At 40.0% G+C, this 17,868-nt stretch overlaps 1 protein-coding gene across 1 annotated transcript; it reads left to right on the plus strand.

The window, feature by feature from the left end:
• The first annotated feature begins 947 nt into the window (after window positions 1-947).
• LOC138980113 (arrestin domain-containing protein 17-like) lies at window positions 948-17,745 on the plus strand. Its single transcript, XM_070352930.1, has 11 exons — window positions 948-1,083; window positions 2,703-2,902; window positions 3,914-4,042; window positions 4,722-4,933; window positions 5,487-5,660; window positions 6,166-6,363; window positions 7,597-7,747; window positions 9,193-9,282; window positions 9,506-9,601; window positions 9,963-10,040; window positions 12,106-17,745. Exons 2-11 carry the CDS (start codon window positions 2,785-2,787, stop codon window positions 12,108-12,110), a joined length of 1,251 nt encoding a protein of 416 aa, XP_070209031.1. The 5' UTR covers window positions 948-1,083; window positions 2,703-2,784; the 3' UTR covers window positions 12,111-17,745.
• The last annotated feature ends 123 nt before the right edge of the window (window positions 17,746-17,868 follow it).

Below are 17,868 nucleotides of genomic sequence, written 5' to 3' on the forward strand. Positions count from 1 at the left end.
CAGATTTAACCATGCAAATACCATAACTCACTTAAAACACAATGGAAACAAATAGAAAATAATGTTTAAAAGTTTTTTAAACTCTTCCGCTCGGATTCAAACAAATACCTACCCACTTATACACACAAAGATCATGGAGACAAAAGAAAACAACAAATTTAGAAAACAAAAAAGTTTGCCCCGATAGGCCGCCCGGTTGCATCAATCCGAAGCACAGTAACATCCCGCTGCACCACGAAGGCCACGTACTAATGAAAGGTGTGACGTTGAAAAAGAATTATAAAACTTAACGCCGGAGTGTGGCGCTGCTGACGCTTGGTGGAATGAAATCTTTTATGATCGATATCTGCTATTTATCTCAACCTATCATAACTTAAATGCTACCTACGCATCATATTCCGAAAATCAAGTGACATGCAACACATGCTGTATTAGAAGGCAGTACGAACCCAAATTAGTGCTCTCCCCACTAAGCCAAATTAAGTTTGGATTCTGCCAGCGTTACAGATACAGATGCACATGCATGCACACATTTGAGGGGGAATATTGTGCAGAAATGGCCATTTGAAAGAAAAATGACACACACACACACACACTCACACAGCATGACAAATATACATTAGATTTATATACATGCAAAAATTTTTGTTTACACCTGTCTCAGGTTTTATTGTATGTACTATGTTTTCTGTGCTCACATATTTTATCAGTGGTGGTGCATGCAGGGTTATTGTGTTTCTATATGTGTCTGTCTGTCTGTATGAGAAAGTGAGCGATATATATGGTTCAAAAGGTATGACATCAATACTTTCACGGACGCATGTGCTGTTTGTTTGATGTGTCCCATTGCCCGCACAATTCAAGGACACAAGGACCAAGCACGGGTTTGCTTTTTGGTGCATGTGTACTTTTGTGGAAAGAAGGGAAGTAACTCCGAGTGCGAAATATTGCGCAAGTGTCTTGAAGATCGACTCAAGCTGCAGATCAAGGGCTGGGAATGCCACTGGGATTGTTGCGATTGCGAATCAGTCAGAACGATAATAATTGTTCCCATGTAGCACCAAATGTCAACGATCTCTGATGGTTTGTGATTTTTTCCTATAATTTTATTCAGTTATGGCTCGGTTAATTGTGTTAAATGGGGTTTCTTTACTTGGACTTGCGTATTTATTTAGTGAACAACAACCACGTCTACTCTAGTCTGTAGTCAGTGTGTCACAGTAAGTTTCACAGAGAGAAAGCATACTTTGGGTGTGTGTCGCAGTGGGAGGGTGGTGGTGATGTACCTGATGATTTACACGAGAAGGGGTAATGTTGAACCCGAGTAGGTATACAGTATATATATGTATGTTTTGTTTGGGACCCAGCTCCTCCATTCATTTCTGGTACCTGGTTTGTGTTTTTGTTTGTTTTTGTTTTGGGTGTGGTTTGTTTGGGGACCGAGTCGGTTCTGGAGCCCCCGGCAGGCTCGGGGACCGACACTGGTCTTTGCTATATATTGGAGAAAGATTAATGGAGATCAATAGACCTTTTCGGTATCTGAGCAGCTCTCGCGAGACACGCTCTTTGTTATGCTTTGAACATCGCGAGAACTTCGAACCTTGGCTTGTGCAGCTCGCACGAGATCGCTGTACCGCATGCTTTGCTATGCTCTGAAGTTTGCGAGAGATTACGAGAGCTTGGAATACCGATAGGGTCTATTTGAGACCCAGAAAGACTTGAATTTCGGCAACAGTGCGAGTCACTTCATGATGAGTGAGACTGACAGTAGCGAGAGATCGGTTCGCAGGTCTCTGGAAGTCTTTCGAAGCAGAGACATAGGTCAAATAAACTCGATGCGAAGCAGGCTTATGTTTTGCCAAACACAAGTTGGTGTTTTTTTGTTTGTTTCCATGTTCATTATTTGTGTACTGCATTTTGTTAAACTAATGCTGCCTCTAACCGGTGTCACGAACTGAAAACTCTGCTGAACAATCCCTCTCAATGCGGTCAATGCGCATGCTCCAATCTTGGACTTAAAAAATGCGACCCTTTGACCTAACAAACCATGGGTTAGGGTTATAGGGTTAGGTTGTTCACGACCTGATTAATCTCCCATGTTAGCGCATGCGCATTGACTGCATTAAGAGGGATTGTTCAGGCAGAGTTTTCAGTTCGTGACACCGGCACGGGACACGTTGTTTGGTTCATGGACAAATTGCTGCAGTGACTCATGACTGACTAGCATTGTTGTTGCACTGATCTCAATTCGATCACCAAAATGCTTTGGAATAAAGTAGAATAAAGCAAATAAAAGGAAAGGAGAGTTAAGAATAAAATTTTAAAATTTTAACAGATTTATACATATGAAAAATATAAATTAAAAAAATAAAATAAAAACCATGGCAGGATTCGAACTAACGACCTCAAGTACCCTGAGGGCAAATCGCTACCAACCGCACAATGGAGCGTATCTGCTGGAATATGGACAACTAAGAAGGTCTACTTTGTGAGATAGCGGTGACTGCCGGTTCCCGAGTCTGGGGGCTCCAGCACCGACTCGTCGGTTCCCGAGCCACTCCGTTGTTTGGGTGGTGTTTGGGTTTTTTTTTGTTTTTTTGGGGGGGGTGTAATGCGTACTGAGCCCTGCTTCATTCTTTCTTTCTTTCTACATTTCCATATATATTTTGAGCATTTATCATGGATTTATTGTGATTTTTCAGACTGTACAGCGCAGTGAACTCCCAATACAGAGAACAAACACTGCGGTTGTCAGAACTCGGTGCACACGCTATATTCAGCAGCATGGGCAAACTGAAAGAATTTGACATCATTTTTGGCAACCCGCACAGAGTATACAAAGCAGGGGAAACCATGACAGGGTACCTGATTCTTCATCTTGATGAAGAAATGTCAACGCATGGTTAGTCCTCTGCTGTATAAATTAAATGCAGATTAAATTTTAGTGCAAAAAAAAAAGAAAGGTATTAGTTTAGGGCGTGCTTGTGTGATTATACAGACAGAAAAAAAAGGTGTGAATTCATGTTTCATTTTGTCTATTACTAAATGTTCTATTAACTTACCTTGACTATTTTTCTTTAATTCTTTATTTTGAAATCAAGCAGTTGATCTGTTTCAACTTTCTTTTATTAGAGCTGAGAAAGCGTTTGAGAAGCTTTTTGTGTATTTTGTTGTAATTGTTTACTTGAATTTTAACCATAATTTTTACTAAGGAGATAAATTTTATGACAAGCGCTAAATGTCAAAATCTGAGAAACAATTAAAGGGAAGTGACAACGACAACAATAAGTGTGTCAAGCGGAACCAATCCCTGGCACCTGAGAGAACAAAAAGCATTTGTGTGGATGTGACGATGTGTTGCGCATGCGCATGTGTGTATGTGTGAAGGGTGTGTGTGTTTGTGCGTGTGTGTGTAAGTTTGGTTGTTTTGGGAGAGTGTGGACAGTGAGGAGGATTACACCCACCGAAATCATGATAAATCTTCTCTGGTGATTCCTATGATCAGGCATGGGAATTGTCCGCCGAAGGGCAAATTTCCGTCGAATCTTGTATTTGTTCCGCCGAAAAAGCTGAAGTGTTCGCGGAAAAAAAAAATGGGGGAGGCAAAAATGGTTCTAAATACTGAATTTAATGGCAAACTTGGAGCTAAGATGACACCAAATTGCACCATTTGGGTGCTTTGGTAAGAAAAATAAATTCGGGGGGGGGCATGCCCCCGGACCCCCCTAGTAAGTAAGGCTCTGGCTCTTCGCGCGGTCGACTTTGTTATAAATTACAAATTTTCAGCCTTTTTTACAATTTTCAATTCCCAAGCCTGTATGATATGTTTTCCACAATAAAAGACCTCATACAAATGTGAATTATGTTGAAGTTTGACCAGGTTGTGACATCCTGATCTGCTGGTCTGCTTCAGGTTTGCACCTGGTATTCTCTGGCAAAGCCTCTCTATTGTTCTACAAAGAATGGTATAAACACAAGCAAGACCGATATTACGTTAACAGTGAGAGGTACTTTCAGAAGGACGTCAACCTTTATCCGCCAGGTGAGAAAAAATTTCCATGAATAATGATTATACATTATTTTAATGTTGTTTTGTCTTGACTGCACAATTTAAGTTCCCCATAATGAGACTTCAGTAACAAAAAGTGATGCGGGGAATTGGCGGTATTGGAAGGGGATTAACTGTCATTGTAAACATATCTGAGGGAAGCAATGTGAGATCAATTGCTCTTTGCAATTGACGTTTACCAGAAATAACTCTGTCATAGTTTTTATGCGCTGTTGAAGATTTTTATTCTTAGAAAGTAAAGAGAGTCGTAAACACATATATAGCATCCCAGTCCAGCTAGTGAATGAAAGCTCCAGTGTGCTTGGTTTTGAAAGAAAAGTCATTTCCGAACGTTGTGTATTCAGACCAATATACTTGCAAATCTACTTCTCTTTTTTTTTCCCCCTTTTGAAATGCCAAGCTGCATATTTTTATTTTAAAATTTGCAATTGCTCCACAACCACTTTCATCCCCACCACTATCTACCCATCACCACCTGCACCCACCCATCTTAGTCAATGCCTTCAAAAGATTGTTATCAGATTTGATACAGAAGAAAACTACCTTCATCTCAACATCCAGGCCCCACCCATCACTTCCCCCTCCCTACCCCACCCTCCCATTCATCTCATCAGTCCATATGGCACCAAAAATGTCTTTGCATGTTTTGCAGATGGGATTCCAGTGGGTCACCACGAGTTCCCCTTCACATTCAGCCTTCCATCCCACATTCCTTCATCCTTTGATTGCTTTATTGGGAAAGTGCGCTATTCTGTCAAAGCCCAGCTCAAAGTTGGATGGAAGAAGACTATCGACGTGGAGCGGTGCTTTGTTGTGTTCTGTCCGCTTGATTTGAATGACACAGGTGCTGCCAGAAATGCGGGGGTATTTTGAGAGTTTTTCCTATATATGATTTGAATGTAATGCTTTTGTCTGTCTGTGTGTCTGTTTTACATGCGTGTGTGCTTGGGTCTGTCAGTCTTTCTGTGGATCTGTGTGTGAAACTTTACATACTTCCAGGCTTTGATGACGTAAAAAAAATGAACCATGTCTGGCTTAATTATTACCCTTATAGAATTTTTAGGTCAAAGGAGGGTTACATTTTGGTCAAAAATGGGGAAATAATCATTTTCTTGAACATTTCTAGAGCCAGAGGTTTTAAAAAATATGCATACCTTATCTCAAGACATGACCAAAGCCTTCTGGACTGTACTCAAATGTCAGTTCAGGTAAAAGAACAGACAATATCATTTTTTTATTTGAAGCCAGAGCTTAATGGAGGGAGGTGTTCATGTGTGTGTTCATGTGTGTGTGCATGCATGCGTGTGTGAAACAGCAGATATTTAAATGTTTCTGATTCATGTGACAAAGTGAGTTGCACTTATGAGCGTTTTGCTTGTCATGTTTGAAACTAATCTGGCTCTCTGTTGATTTGCAGCGTCCAATTGAAAACAAAGGAGAAGTGTCTGTTCGTGGTTCAATGGGAAAGATCACAGCTCTCATACGCCTGCAGAGAAGAGGTTTTGTGCCAGGAGAGACAATTCCTGTCAGAGCAGCGGTCAAGAACCGTACTGGTTTGCCCATCACCAAAGTGTTTTTTACCTTTGAACAGGTGAACAAAAAGTGTGTGTGAGTGTTTGTGTGTGCGCATGCATGCTGCGTGCGTGTGTGTGTGTGTGGGGGGGGGTTGTTTGTCGTTTGTCTTTAGAATTCACATGAGCACTGCAAGACGGCGGGCAGTCATTGTCAACTTAAACGCCAATGAGCAGAGGCAAAGAAACTCTAAGCATTTCGAATCAGTGGCTTTGCTTCTGATTATTCATTTGTTAAAAAATAAATGGAACAAGGGATTGCAGGTGAGAGGAAATAGAACAAGATAACAATACAAATGGACTCACCAGAAAACAGTGTTTATGTATTCATGTTGCTGTTTTCTGGTGAGTAAATTTTTTGTTATCTTATCCATTTGTAATTTTCTTCCAACACCCATGCGATACATTGATTGGTTACTTACGAACATTATTGTTTGCTACACAGCTTAAATAATGAATGACACATTTTTAAAATGATGGCAAATGTTTTTATGGTAGTTCTTCTGTAAATGTTACTGTGTGCAGACTTATGAGGGCCATGTTCATGGTAAAACAGAGACAGAAACCAGAAAGTTAAAGTCAGCAACCCCTCCAGCGGGAGACAAAGGAGTCCCTGCGCGTTCTTCAGCTGTTTGGGACGCTCTGGATGTGATGACAGTACCTGTCACCCCTCCATCAAGACTGGATGGTTGTCAGTTCCTCGACATCAGCTATCACCTAGTTGTAAGTTAATTATGTAGATGTGTGAATGATCGATGTTTTCTTCTCTTTTTTTTTTTAGCAAATATACACCACAAAGACATGAACGAAGTAAAACAATAAAAGTTTCCACAGAAATGTTAGTCACTTTTAAGTTTATCCTTTGAATATACATACCGGTATGTACAATACACATCCCATCATTGCACTCATCCACCAAAGAATAATCACAACTATAATCACAGATCAAATAACAAACATATGAACAAAGGTCTTTAAGGCAACTATATTGATCTGCTAACAAGAAAGAATTATGTTTGTTAAATGTTTGATGAAAAAAAGCACAATTAATGGATATCTTTAATTTCACATAGATTTTGCTTTTTAACATAATTGTTATCACAGTTAATGTTTAGACTACATGGTACTGCCACTAGTGTTGTTCACAGACACAGATGGCAATAGGTCAGTTGGACCTGGATTCAAAATATATATCGGTCAAAATGTCCTGGCCAGAAAAAATTGTTCGGTCAAAAGACATTCCGCGTGTGAAAACAATCGGACATTCGACAGGCCTGGGGTCAGAACAATGCGTCAGATCAAAAACGTGACGGAAGACCATGAAGGCCTGGAAACAACACTGTACCAGTTGTCAAATGGCATAAAGGCTGAAGATTTACTGGTTACATAAAGGCTGAAGATTTACTGGTTACATAAACTAAAGGCTGAAGATTTACTGGTTACATAAAGGCTGAAGATTTACTGGTTACATAAAGGTTGCCTTGAAGATGTATCTTTTGACTAGGGGGGCCCGGTAGCTCAGTTGGTAGAGCACTGGATTTGTGATCGGAAGGTCGCTATTTCGAATTCGGGCCGGGATGGACACGGGTCAACTTTATGTGCAGACCCAGAGACGGAAGCCATGCCCCACCCCCGTGTCACCACAATGGCACGTAACAGATCTTATGGCCCTTCGTGGTCGGCTGGGCGTTAAGCAAACAAACAAACAAACGTAACAGATCTTGGTCATTCTGCCATAAGTGCAGATGGCTGATACCACCTAAACACGCATACTCTTGTGCATCTCGTCAAAAAGCCGTGAGGGCGTAAAACTCGAATCATATAACCCATATCTTGTCCTTAATTAAGAGGCGAAATATTTAGCCTATCTATAGGACATAAAGCATTCTCTCTTTCCTTTTTTTTTTTCATCTTTTGACCAGTGATGTGTGTACCATATCACCTTTTATCTGGCAGTTGAACTTGGTATGGGCTGGAGTTTTCACCTACAAAAATGTGGTTAAAGTGGACATACTGATTGGTACGGAACCTCTAGCGAACCATGAGCATAACGTGGACCTTGAAACCGCTCCGCTCAACTTTGACTCCGCATATTTCAACAACGACGGTATGTTTGTCACAAAGAAAGAGTGTTCAGGGACTCGACAGCATATTTTATCAACAAAGGTCTGTTTGTTATAGAGAAAGAATGACCAGGGATTGATCACTATATTTCAGTAACAACCATACAGGGAACTTCAGCTATACCGCTTTCCAATATTAAAAAAAAAATGGGACCAACCTTTTTTTTAAGCGCCAGCTTTTTTTTTTGCTTTTTTTTTTTTTACTCATGTACTGTCCTGGTTTCACCACAGGAACAAGAACATTTCCTCTGAGTCAAACACGGTCTGCTTCTTTGGACCCCAAAGACAGCTATATATTGGACAGGGCCTAGCATTGTAAGCCGTTCGGGGTACTTTACGCCGAAATAACATCTCCAGTACGCGGAACTCGATTTGGTGTACGCCGAAATGCAAAAACCTGTTATTCCCAAACGGTAAACCCAAACAGTCCCAGCTTCCGTTTTGTGCGCCGTTCGGTTCAATTCTCAATCGGTTTGACAGTTTGCTTGAGCACGCACTTCCTCTGGCATCGCGCGAGCATGCTTTGTGCCGGTGTTTTGTGGCTCTAGACTTGAAATAATGTCTCGAAGCGACATTGTTGAACGTGGTCAGCCATTCAGTGACAAAGAATCCAGGTATTCCTGGAAGTGGCAATGGCACTTTTAGGCCAAATAACACAAGATTGTCAGTTTTCTTGTTTTCTGTCTGTGTTTTGCTTGTTGGTGAAGGCATAATTTAGTTGCTCAATCTTCTTTGGGGGGGGTGTCATTTTAGGTAAAAAATCTCAAAAAAATCTTCAAATTGCCCCCCGAACCTCCTGCGGCCCCCAGACCCCCGCCTTTGTAAGCTGAACTCACTTTTTCCAATGCTAGGCCCTGATTGGAAGTTTGCTGTTTGTTTGTCACAAAGAAAGCGTGATCAGGGACTGCACATTTCAGAAATGAAGATATGTGTATTACACTTACAGAGAAAGTGTGACCATGGGACTCTGCATATTGCAGAAACAAAGATACAGTATGTTTGTTTTCATATAGAGACTGATCATTATAAGCTGACACAGTCTATGTGAAAGACTAATTGAACCCATAACATCAAGTCATTGTGTTTATTAATGCAATATATGATTGCAGATTTGGGCCCAAACTCATTCCAATCTCATTTTGGACAGGTTCGAGCTGCCAAAATTCTAGATCACCTGCAATTATTCCTAAAGGCAGGCTAGAAATGTACAAAGTGGGAGTGTCACAAACAGCCACTTTGTATGTGTACACTTAATTGTCAATTTGAAACCTATGATGGTGGCATAGATCTTAATTTTCAATTGAATGAAGTAAAAACGTTTAACTGAGTGATGTGCATGTATTCGCGTTTCAAATTATCTCGGAACGGGTCCAGGAAAACTTCTCTGTCTTTTCATCCAAATGAAATTTGAATGTTCCGTACACTGCAGGATACTTGACTAGCCCAGAAAGACTTGGAGACGAGGACATGGCAGACACTACTGAACCACCCTCATACTCTGCCTACACTGCCAGTCAAGGTGAGTGTTTTTCAGTGGGGACGACACAGCTCAGTGGGTGGCGCGCTGGGTTTGTAATCAGTTCGTCACTGTTGGTGTGGGTCGAATCCCAGGTTTGACGAAAGATTTATTTCTCAGAGTGCAGACTCTCTTCGATAGTCAAACACCCCTGTCATACTTCATTTGAAGAAAATCCTGTTTAACAATAATGGTTAATTTCAACCCCATGTGATGTTGTTTGCAGAATCTATGCAAGATTCCGGTACAGGGGACCACACCAATTTTGAAATGAGAGACACATTCCAGCAACCTCCTCCTCCTGCTTATGATGCAATCCAAGGCAAGATTTCTTATTGTCTTTTTTGCGTTATTTAAGTCATTTAGTTATAGTTACAATTGGAGGCGCCTCGGAGGAGATGACACCTCCTAATAAAGGACACTTTCTGTAATCTTTCAGTCTATCAAAGAAAGAAAGAGTACATCAACCAACCCAACAATCACATGCTACTTAATTAATATCACACCTTCAAGAGGCTGCAGCCCACTCGTCACAAGGTTCAGTTAAAACAGATAAAGAAATTACACAAACATAAAGGGTTCGGCAAAACTCACACAAAACACAAATAACGGGGAGAACAATTATAAATTAAAATCCTGGAGTCCTGCACTTGGTTACATTGGTATCACCATCTTTTTTACAGGGCCAATTAATCACACAGCTGCATATGACAACGCTGAGAGCAATGTGAATTCTCAGCTCTCCAATGCCGTTAGTCATGGTAAGTTTGTACCAGCCTGTTTTTTTTCCTGTCATTCAATAGTAATTTAAAATGGCATAGAAAGCTTTGTGTCTTGGCCGTCCCATGTAGCAGCCAAATAAATCCCGTCACTTTTCATTTAAAGGCACAGCCCTTCCTGAGAAAACAGTTCAGCTCGACCGTCTCAGATATTATAAGTTTTTATCTGCGAAATGAACCAGTTGTCTATTACAAAGCTAAAAAACAAAGGATTACTGTACTCACCAATACAAAGACGACACAAGACGATTACGAATTTTCGCTTCTGGAAGCTTCATCAGGAAAAGAACACAAAAGACAACAAAAAGCAGACGCAACACGGAACGAACAGGGTTTGAAAGAAAATGGAGGGGAAACACGCAAAAAGGGGAAGGAACTCTAGGAACGGAAATGAATGAAAGGGGAGAGAAGTGGTTGGATGATGTCAAGGGCACAGGCATACAGACTAAAAGTAATACACACTCATAAAAAGGGGGGGGGGGGGAGGGAAAAAAAAAAAAAGGAGGAGGAAAAACACACGCACGCACGCAAACACACACACACACATCTGTGTGTGTGTTTCTTTCTGTGTATGTTTATGTGTTTGGTTTTGTGTGTGTGTGTGTGTGTGTGTGTTTGCGTGCGTGCGTGTGTTTTTCCTCCTCCTTTTTTTTTTTTTTTTTTTTTTTCCCTCCCCCCCTCACCCCCCCCCCCCCCCCCCTTTATGAGTGTGTATTACTTTTAGTCTGTATGCCTGCGCCCTTGACATCATCCAACCACTTCTCTCCCCTTTCATTCATTTCCGTTCCTAGAGTTCCTTCCCCTTTTTGCGTGTTTCCCCTCCATTTTCTTTCAAACCCTGTTCGTTCCGTGTTGCGTCTGCTTTTTGTTGTCTTTTGTGTTCTTTTCCTGATGAAGCTTCCAGAAGCGAAAATTCGTAATCGTCTTGTGTCGTCTTTGTATTGGTGAGTACAGTAATCCTTTGTTTTTTAACTTTGTTCATCTTACCACAGTCACTTCGTTGTTTAGATTATTACAAAGCTGTCATGTACATACATTCTCTGCTTTCCCTTAATTATTGCAACTTGTTCACATTATGAAATTTGTTATGTTCATTTCTGTTCTCAGTTTATATGTGTATTATAATAGTTATGTTTATTTCCATCTTGAATCTTTCCTTTCTTTCTTCACAGAACAACAGGCAGAAACCCCCATGTGAAGTTGTAGCTCAGAAACCATTATTTGGTTTTAGTGAAAGAAGGTATCAGATTCAGACTTAGTTTGTCTCTGTTAATTGTTATGTATCTGTGGATATTATAAAACAGTCATTCAACTACATGTTGCCTCACAGTGTTGTGACTTTCTTCATGTAGTAAAACTTGGGGATATTATGAATAAAACTTAGGGATATTATGAAATGGTAATTTGCATTCACTGCTTTTCAGTCTGATTACTTTCTTCATTTAATTAATGAACCTGTGGGTATTCTAACATTATTGACATATACTGCTTATCTCTTTCTCCTGTGGATGTTAATTATAGTGCGATCATTTGTATTCACTGCTTTCCAGTATTGTGACGTTCTTCATGAACCTGTGGATTTCATAAATTTGTCATTTGTATTTACTGCTTTCTAGTACAGTATTGTGAGTGTATTCATGAAATAAACCAGTGGATATACGTAAAGCTGTCAGTTTCAGTCACCGTTTTCCAGTATTTTGACTTTCTTCGTGTCATGTACCTGTGGATATTGTAAAGCTGTTATTGACATTCGCTGCATTGTAGTGTTGTGACTCTCTTCGTGTCACCGACCTGTGGATATATTATAGACTATAAACCAGAATATAAACTATAAGTCCAGAAAACTTTAATATTTTCCCTCAGGACCATTTTCAGGTATTCCTGAGCCTCGACCATGCAGCCAGCAAACTTTGACTGGTAAATGGAGCAGTTTTCTTTGAATTCAAACCATCATTAAGATTGTAGGATTTGAAAGCTGATTTAGTTAGTCTTAACAGAGAATTATTTATTTCTAATTTAAACGTGTGGGTCTGCTTTTCTTTTTCAGCATGAGAACACGTATACCACTGTCTTCATTCAGCCTGTCTAGTGAACGCTAGTGTATAGCAGTCCACAACACAGTTGTGTGTGGTTCCCAGAACACAAAAAATAGTACATGTACAGACAGAGGCAGACTCTTGCAGTTCAGCCCGGTGAGGTTAGCTTTTGTTATAATTAAGGCCGTCCTTAATTTGAGCCTGAAGTTGACTTTGCAAAGAGTGCAAAATCTTTTTACCAAAAATTCAGTGCCAAAGCTTCATGCAGCGAGCTTTGTTAAGCAGACTTTGTGAAGTCGACTTCGCCTAACTATCAGGCTTTACAGAAAGAGGAGGAGTGACAGAAAGAAGGTGATAAGTGAAGAAGCAAAGAAGAAGAGTGAAAGAAAGAAGAAGTGTGAACAAAAGAAGAGCTGTGAATGGAAGATGAAAAATTAAGAGTGAAAGAAAGAAAGAGAAGAGTGATTGAAAGATGAACAAGAGCATATGTAAAAAAGAAAAAAGAAGAGGGAAAGAAAGCTGAAGAATTGAAAGAGTGAATGGAAGATGAGGGAGAATAAAAGAAAGAAGAGAGAGAGATGCAGCTGTTACAAATTGTTCCTTGGCGGTAGACTATGAAACTTTGCTGAGACCTTTACAACTTCTATGAACACAGTAGCTGTGATAGTTAGTTCTGGAGCTTAATTACTACTGCATTAGCTCAGCGGAAGTGATTCTACCTGGCTGGCCCGGTGGATAATGGGTAGTGTCGGTTATGTATGACCTCCTGTGTCAATTGTTTGGCATCGTCAGCCGCAAAATGCCAAAACTTCAAATTGCAGAAAATCTGGTGGAAGAAAGTGAATTCTAGCAACATTCTGCATACATTCATATCTACAAGTGCCTTAATTGACTCCTTTATTGTGCATAAGTATGGGAATCATCAGCTACGCATACCAAAGATACCATGAGTCAGACTGGTCATGGGAACACAAAAATACCAAGCATGCATGCACCGGCCACCTTGAAAACAGAACATGGCTGTAGTAATGATGAGATAAAAATCATATACGCAGAAGCCTGCTCATACAAAATGTGAGCGCAAGTTGGAGTTGTAGCCCACGTGTGCAGGAGAAAAAGTACAAAGAGAAGAAGAAAAAGATTCTAAAGCATACAGTGCCATTGCAGACTCTATAGTTCAGAGAGTGCAGCAAGGTTATATAAGCTAAGAGCACTATATCAACCTTGCTGCAATTTTTAATCTCATCACAGTGAACTAATTATTCTTGATTCTGCTTGATGTGTTCAGAAGTGTTTCGTGTTAACGGGGATAAATAGCAAAAGTTTGTCGGCCCGCGGTGGTGGTCGTCAGTGAAGAAACCGATCGCAGCACAGGGCTAGTGACCTGTAATCAAATTAATGAGTCAAGCTGCTACTTCAGTTTCTTAAATACATTTCCAATTTACATTCGTTGAAACTTAATGCGTTATCCAAAGAGCTCAACTATATGTAGAAATCCATCATTTTTTCCTGGCGACTTTCCCGATATTGGTCAAACTGGCGACTGTCGAAGCTCTTTGTGCCACAGCAGAAAAGGGGTACTGATCCAAGTTACCCAACAGTCACTAGTTGACACGGTGACACTTCTTTAAGTAGCTCAGATTAATTAAGGCCACAACCAAAATGAAAGTCATGCTTATTAAAACGCACAAACCTCTTTGCCTATATCACAGAGTAAAGACAAAGATGTGTTTGTTAAATTAGCGTTTCTGAAGACCAACTTTTCAATAGGCGGCCTATAGTTTTGGCTGTGTTGTATAGAGCTAAAAATAGCTAGGAAATTTCAATGACGAAAACTCTGTTATGTTTGCTTTTTTTCAATCGGCAATCGAGCTTTGCCAATGTCAAAAGGGCGTACGCATGCGAATTTTGAGCCATAAAATCATGACGACAAAGACTGAGCAGCCCTGTGCAGCGCTTGTTTCTTTTAGTGTGACCTGTTTTCGACATTAGGTCCCAACCACCACCATGGACTGATCACACCTGCAATGTCTCTCTAATGTCTACAAACCTGAGGGTTGTAAATTTGTATCAAAGCAGCACTTTGTAACTTTTTGCAGCAAGTGATATCAAGTGATATCTATATATGCACAGCACATGTGATATTTGTACAGTTTGAGTATATATTTGACTCTGTGCGGTGATTGTGGCAATGGATTCCTGTGATAGCCGTGTTCTGAAGAGACTGTTTCATGCTCTGCTTTCAGAAATGTTTATTTGTACATGTATTTTTCTTCTTTTTTTGTTGTCTGAAAACGTTCCCTAAACCATAATCATATGTTCAAGGTTTTACTTCTCAGTTGTTTCATGACATTTGTACTTGATGAGCAGGTGATTATTCTGATACTGTATGAACAATGGTATTTTTTAAATTTGTTTTGTTTTGTTTTTGTTTTTTGGTGATTAATTAGGTGGAAGGGCCTGGTGTAACAGTTCCACCCTCATAAAGTAGTCTTTATAAAGATTAGTTCCGAGAATGTTCAAAAGATACCAACCAACCTCATTGAGACAATCATGATACAAACATGTTAATTATAAGTGCATAACTTTATTATAATTTGTTTCAGATTATTCTGTATTTTGCACTCTGGTATTGTGTGGCCAACTCCTCAGTTTTTTTGCTGATGGGTTCTTTGCTTGTTTGCATTCATCTTTGCTTGCATGTTCAGTGATCATGCTAAGTTTTTTTTTAAATTTTATGTAAACTGGTATACAATGTAATTTGAAATGCCAGAGTAATCAAAGCATATTCCTTCACATTCAAACGATACGGCTTGCCATCTCAGATCTGGCCAGGCTTTTTAAATGCAATAAGAACAACCCTCCACTTGGACACATACCAAAAATGAACAGTCTCGCTGCTGCCTGTGCCCCCCGCGGGTTAGGGGGAGTCCCATATTGGTTGGGACGAGAAAGAATTTACCCGATGCTCCCCAGCATGTCGTAAGAGGCGACTAACGGATTCTGTTTCTCCTTTTACCCTCGTTAAGTGTTTCTTGTATAGAATATAGTCCATGTTTGTAAAGATTTTAGTCAAGCAGTTTGTAAGAAATGTCAAGTCCTTTGTACTGGAAACTTGCATTCTCCCAGTAAGGTCATATATTGTACTACGTTGCAAGCCCCTGGAGCAAATTTTTGATTAGTGCTTTTGTGAACAAGAAACAATTGACAAGTGGCTCTATCCCATCACCCCCCTTCCCTCCGTCGCGATATAACCTTGAACGGTTGAAAACAACGTTAAACACCAAATAAAGTAAAGTAAAGCTGCTCCCTGTGCAGATTGAGGTATTTTTCCGTTGGATTCATTATAAGTCAAAGTTTACTTGGGTTAAGCAGGTCATTTTTGCTGTTATTTCCCTTGTAAGCACAAATGTAGGTCAAGGTCGTGTGTCTAGTATAAGACCTGTAAGTGTCATATAAGAGGCATATAACTTACAAGGGAAATGTAGGTTTCATATAAGATTCCTATAAGTTTCATATATGAACATTTCATATAAGACACCCATATAGGTTTCATATAAGAGAATATAAGGTTCATATAAGAGACCTATATGAGTTCAGGTTATAGGTTTCATATATGATTCATATAAGTTTCTTATAAGAATTTACCTCATTTGCATTTAAAATACTTACAAGCCACATATATGATTCTGTCATATAAGAATCTTATATAAAAATGGGGTCCAATTTCTCATAAGTTCATTTTGTACGGGATACTGGCAGCTCACTTCCCCCAGTGAGAAAGCAGCCCGAATTTTCATGAAGGTAACCTCACAAGACTACCGTATTTGACGGACTACAAGCCGCGACTTTTTTTCAAAAAAAATCGCATTGCGGCTTATAAAAAGATGCGGCTAAAACGTTACCTAAACTTGAATAGCATTCACCTAATGGAAGTCGCCGCGGATTTTCATTTCGCTCGATTAGCGATTACCGGTACTTTATTAGCTCTCTACTCAAGACTCGGCGCTTTTCTCTTTCTTTCGCGAATCTTCGTTTGTCAACAAGTCGTCGTGACAAGATAGCGTATAGAGAAACACCGGATGTATCAGGATCTCACGCGCGCGAGATTTCGTTTTTTGTGTCTCGTGATAGTTGGAGGAGCGAGAGCCGCCATGTTGTGTTTTCGTCTGCTCGAAATGTGCGCAAAAGTCGTAAATCATCCCAAAAAAGCTTATTCTGGGCGGGACTACATGTGTGTGTTGGTTACAAATTGTGTGTGTGATATTTTTCTTCAAACTTTTTCACTTTTCTTCTTTGTTTCACTTCTTTATTCTGGCCTAGTGGTAAGGCGTCCGCCCCGTGATCGGGAGGTCGTGGGTTCGAACCCCGGCCGGGTCATACCTAAGACTTTAAAATTGGCAATCTAGTGGCTGCTCCGCCTGGCGTCTGGCATTATGGGGTTAGTGCTAGGACTGGTTGGTCCGGTGTCAGAATAATGTGACTGGGTGAGACATGAAGCCTGTGCTGCGACTTCTGTCTTGTGTGTGGCGCACGTTATATGTCAAAGCAGCACCGCCCTGATATGGCCCTTCGTGGTCGGCTGGGCGTTAAGCAAACAAACAAACAAACAAACTTCTTTATTCTCGGAGCGGATTTTGCCAAATACCGTACTTTCGTTTGCCTGGTTGTTTTGATTGATTGACACGATCTGATTATATTTATTTCGACGGCGGCTAATATAGTGACGCGGCCTATACGTGGCTCGTCCCAATTTTTTTGTTAAGTCGGGGGTGCGGCTTATAAAACGGTGCGTCTTGTAATCCGTCAAATACGGTATATAAAATCTGATCCTTATCCCCTGTAAAAGCCTGGCCAGATCTGAGATGGCGAGTCAAAACTATTTTTACAGGAAGGGCTTTGCCTTTAATATGAAACAAAAACCATTCACCAAGTTGTAAATGGCCAGCAAAGTAGTATAACTTTTGTTTTAATACTTTTCTCCATTATTTTCTCACTAAAGACCATAAAACACAAAAAATGTCCAGGTAAGCAAAACCTTTTGGGTGAGCACATTGTGTTTTCTTGTGTCATGATGTATGGTTTGTATATTCCTTGTGCACTGCACATTGTTTCGATAGTCTTTTATTTTTTGTCAATGCTTATCTTTTAATCTCTTTAAATTGTTTCTTTGCTTCTTGTTGTTTTTCTTTCTATCTACTGCACATAGCTCTAACGGGAATGAATGATCTATGGATATACTATCATGTTTTCACTTAGTTTGTATTTTGTTGAATGTCTTTGAATATATGGTGTGTTCTTTTGCGCAGCACTATTCTTTATTCACCGTAAGAATCTTTGTGACGGCATAACTAATGTGTGAATTTGACAGAATTGTGGTATTTGCATTCTGCAGTAATTTTGTTGTCTGGATTTACAAGATTTTGCCATTATATTTGTGTTTTGCAAAAATTTTATTTTTTATGTGGAACCATTTGCAAACATATTACATGTCGTTTTGTATGAATTGTTGATATATGGTGCTTCGTGTGTATGCCTGTGTATCAGTCAGTGCTAGTTTCAATCGGTTTTTGTCTATATTATACCCAGTGGTGTATATATACGTTTTATGTGTTACCGTTTAAGTGATCCAATAAAAAATATTTTTATAAGTCTGTGTTGGTGTCTTGAAGAGAATATGCGATAAAAGTCATATGTGTTTGTAGATCTGGACTTGGTGTAAGAGGGGGATGGAGGGAGAGGCCGTCCCAAATGAGGCAGGGGCTCAGAAGCCG

The sequence above is a fragment of the Littorina saxatilis genome, linkage group LG1, assembly GCF_037325665.1.
Source record: "Littorina saxatilis isolate snail1 linkage group LG1, US_GU_Lsax_2.0, whole genome shotgun sequence".
Taxonomy (NCBI): Eukaryota; Metazoa; Mollusca; class Gastropoda; order Littorinimorpha; family Littorinidae; genus Littorina; species Littorina saxatilis.